The sequence below is a fragment of the Fukomys damarensis genome, unplaced genomic scaffold (assembly GCF_012274545.1).
Source record: "Fukomys damarensis isolate Sample0158 unplaced genomic scaffold, DMR_v1.0_HiC HiC_scaffold_38917, whole genome shotgun sequence".
Taxonomy (NCBI): domain Eukaryota; kingdom Metazoa; phylum Chordata; class Mammalia; order Rodentia; family Bathyergidae; genus Fukomys; species Fukomys damarensis.
In genome coordinates, this window is record NW_022939829.1 from 1 (window position 1) to 3,342 (window position 3,342).

At 48.3% G+C, this 3,342-nt stretch overlaps 1 protein-coding gene across 1 annotated transcript; it reads right to left on the reverse strand.

The window, feature by feature from the left end:
- Positions 1–44: 44 nt before the first annotated feature.
- LOC104865354 (acrosomal protein KIAA1210) lies at positions 45–3,336 on the reverse strand. Its single transcript, XM_010628865.1, has 2 exons — positions 1,693–3,336; positions 45–441 (listed from the first exon to the last, which is right to left on the reverse strand). The coding sequence occupies exons 1-2, from the start codon at positions 3,251–3,253 to the stop codon at positions 224–226; spliced, it is 1,779 nt and encodes a 592-aa protein (XP_010627167.1). The 5' UTR covers positions 3,254–3,336; the 3' UTR covers positions 45–223.
- Positions 3,337–3,342: the final 6 nt, after the last annotated feature.

The following is a 3,342-nucleotide window of genomic DNA, read 5'->3' on the forward strand; positions in this document are numbered from 1 at the left end:
CTTACCCTAGAATATTTAGGACAGGATTTGATATAAAATCCTCCCCTCCCCCTGTATTAGTTACTTTTCATAAACCCATTAACTGCATAAAGCAGGTTATATTTATGTAAGTACAAAGCCTAGTCTTGTCCCCTGAAGTGTCTCCTTGACTTGATTAATACTCTCAAATTGGTTTGGTGGTGGGGGGGGGTTGCTGCATGTCTGGCAAATCCCCAATGGAAGCTCAATCAGTGGCTCCAGCAACCTTCTGGGGTGTTTTCTGGGCTGCCTCGGGTCTTGTTCCATGTCTATACTCCTTAGTGTCAGTCTTGGGTCCAGCTCTGCTCTTGGTCTTGGTCTCTTTCACAGGAGTGTACACCTGGGAGCCCTCGTGTTTCTGCCTTGCCATGGTAAACCAAGCTGGATCTGAGACGTAATAATCTGATTGCCGGACAGGTTTTCCTGAGAAAGGAATAAAAAGAATTAGAATGGAAGCAAAGCAGGCAGGGTTTTATCTGGCAGGGAGTTACCCACAGTGATGGCCCAAATGGGGTCCTTGTTGATTGCAAAATGAAAATAAATAACTATCAAGTAAAGAAAGATCCCCTTCTTTTGTGCCCTCTCTACTACCTGGCAAGGCAGGAATCCCCTGGGTACTTAAGAAGCGGTGCTTAGCCCACCTAGGGGTGCGTGCCTGTCATCCCAGCACGTTGGAGCCTGAGGCAGAAGGAGGGCTGCAAGTTTGAGGCCAGTCTGGGCTATGTCGTGAGTTCAAGACCTGCCTGAACTAACCTAGCAAGACCCTGCCCCGAAACAACAATAAAAAACTCCAAACAACAAAAACCCTCTGTGCTTAAAAGGGGCCAGGGATTTAACTCAGTGGTGCTGTCACCTGCCTCACAAGCACAAGGTCCTGAGTCCGATCCCCGATACAAAAAAAAGAAAAAAAAAAAAAAAAGATCACAACGGCCTTTTACTGGACCCCTCCCTTTCTTTGTCCCCCCATCCCCAAATCAGGGCAAGATGATGGTTGTCAGGTGGACTGAGACAGTTCCAAAATGGCCAGAGGCTTCGGCTATTGATGTCATGCCTCCAACTCTGAGGAAAATCTCATACAGTGTGTTACTATATAGTCCGTCCTGCAAACGTGTGGTTAGGCAGGTACGGCTAGAGGAATAGACAAGAGTATGTGTCGGGGAGAAAGTTCAAAGGTTTGGGGAGAGAATTTTGCTCCAAAGATCACCCACCTCTGAATCGTAGGCGTTCCAGGTGAGCAAAGAAACTGTGGAGGTATATTTACAGTACATTAAGATTTCAGGCCAAGAGCCTGGACGTAGTGCTCTGAATTAATTGGCCTTTAAAAATCCACATGACAATTAGGAGGGTCATAAGACAGATAAAAGCATTTTGACAAAGCATACTATTCCACCCAAAAGTATGATATACAGAGGGTGGAGCAGAGCCAATGGGGAGACGGACACTTATCCATATGGGATGTGGAGAGATGGCCAGCACAATGCCTCCTTGGCAGAAGAATAAAGATGAACTCCTTCCAAATCTATGAATTAAGAAAGTGGCACTACCCTGTCCCCAGTCCCCACACCAGCCCTAGAAGGCAAAGCTAGAATAGACTGTAAGGCCCATTCGAGGGTTTTCTTTCCAGTTCTCCCCTCCATTTGGTACCTCTCTGCCCTGGAGAGCTAAAACTCTCACCTGGGATCTTGTAAGTTGGTTGCTTCTTGGCCACGCCTTCATATTTGGCCCTGCTCTGATACTTCTCCACACGGGTAGGTGGTGTGGTGAGACTGTCTGTGGTGTCCAGGAACGCCTGGGAAGCACCTCTTCTCATTTGCTGCTCTCTGCCTCTACTGGATGAAATTGGGCCCAAGGGCAGTGAAGGAAGCTGGGTAAAGCTAGCTGGTCTCTCCTTCTTATAGCTGTGTGGAGAAGACATTCTTTTCTGTTGGATTCCAGGAAGATTTTCCACATCAGCTTCAGCTTCACTGGTGAGCAAATGTGAATGATCATCATTACTTCTATCACCGCTCTGAAGAATTTCCCCCTTATAGTAAGTATCCCTAGAAAAGGGTATTTTCCAGGTACGAGCAGTGATAAACTTCCCTGGCTTAGGAGCTGAGGTTGAGATGCTTTGAGTGAAATCTTCGGAGCCTTGGCTGTGTTTCTTGGTTTTCGTTGGTGAAACTGGGCCTTTTGGTGGGAACCAGCTTCCAGAATTGTTCTCAAAGATGGTGACGTCGGCAGCGGCACTCATGGCACCTGGATAAACCTGCTGCTGATACTCAGCATTTGCAAAAGCTTGGGGCAAATGCCTAGGAGGTTGGTGTTCCCCGAGGTTGCTCCACTGAACAGGGACATTCACTGAGCCTGCTGGTGGCAGGAATTCAAACCCACCTAAGGCTTCAGAAGGGTGTCTGGAAGGCAGCTGCTCTTCATAGCTCCTCCATTCTTCAGAAGAGATGCCAGAAACTGAGGAGACGTCTGGCTGGTACCTAAGGCTCCCTGGGGAATGCCAGGAAGGTACCTGCCATTTAGAACTGCTCTGTTTCATAGGAGCCCTCTCTGAAAATGACAGACTTTCCTGTGGGTCTGCAGGCCTCCCCAGGGACTTTAAAGCATGCTTCAAAGAAATGCTTTCAGCAATGTCGAGATTCTCCCAACCTGAGAAAACTTGGTGCTCAACTTCAGGCCTCAACAAAGATTTGGAAGGGAGACTTGGAGACGGAGGACGCACATAAATTCCCCTCTCAGTACTAGAGCTATCTGAAAAGATTTGCTGTGCCATGAACTTCAGGAATGAGTGGGAAGGACTCTTCAGAAGCCGTAATTTCTTAGAAATGCTTTCTTCAGCAGCAGCAGCACTCTCTAGGGTTGAGGGCATTTCCTGAACTTTAGATCTCACTAAGAAATGGGAGGGATGTGTGGGAGACAGTGACTCCTCCTCGGAAATGCCTCCCTCAACAGTAGCACCCTCGAGACTTGAGAACATGGTCTGGACCTTCTGTCTCATAGTGGCCTGGGGAAGATGTCTGGGAAGCTCCCCAGGAATATGCCCTTGGATGGCAACACTCTCTGGACCCGCAGAGAATTGTTGCTCAAATTTCGGGTTTGCCCACGGCAGGAAGGCGTGCCTGGAGGAGACTGGCCCCAAAGGACCACCCCGTTCTTCAGAAGTACTCATGGAATTTGAGATTTCTTGCTTGATTATTGGTCTCATCAGAGGCTGAGAATAGTATATGGAAGGCTCCAAGTCCATAGAAATGCTCCCCTCAGTCCCAGTGCTCTCCAGATCTACAGGGTCTTGTTGCTGAAGCGTAGAGCTCACCCATGGCTGGAAAAGGCGGC

Excerpts from the sequence above, each read along its gene's own strand:
- LOC104865354 (XM_010628865.1), bottom strand. The coding sequence starts at position 3,253 with ATGGACTTGGAGCCTTCCATATACTATTCTCAGCCTCTGATGAGACCA. Across the intron at positions 442-1,692 it reads ACCAACTTACAAGATCCCAG|GAAAACCTGTCCGGCAATCA; the intron begins GTGAGAGTTTTA and ends TTCCTTTCTCAG.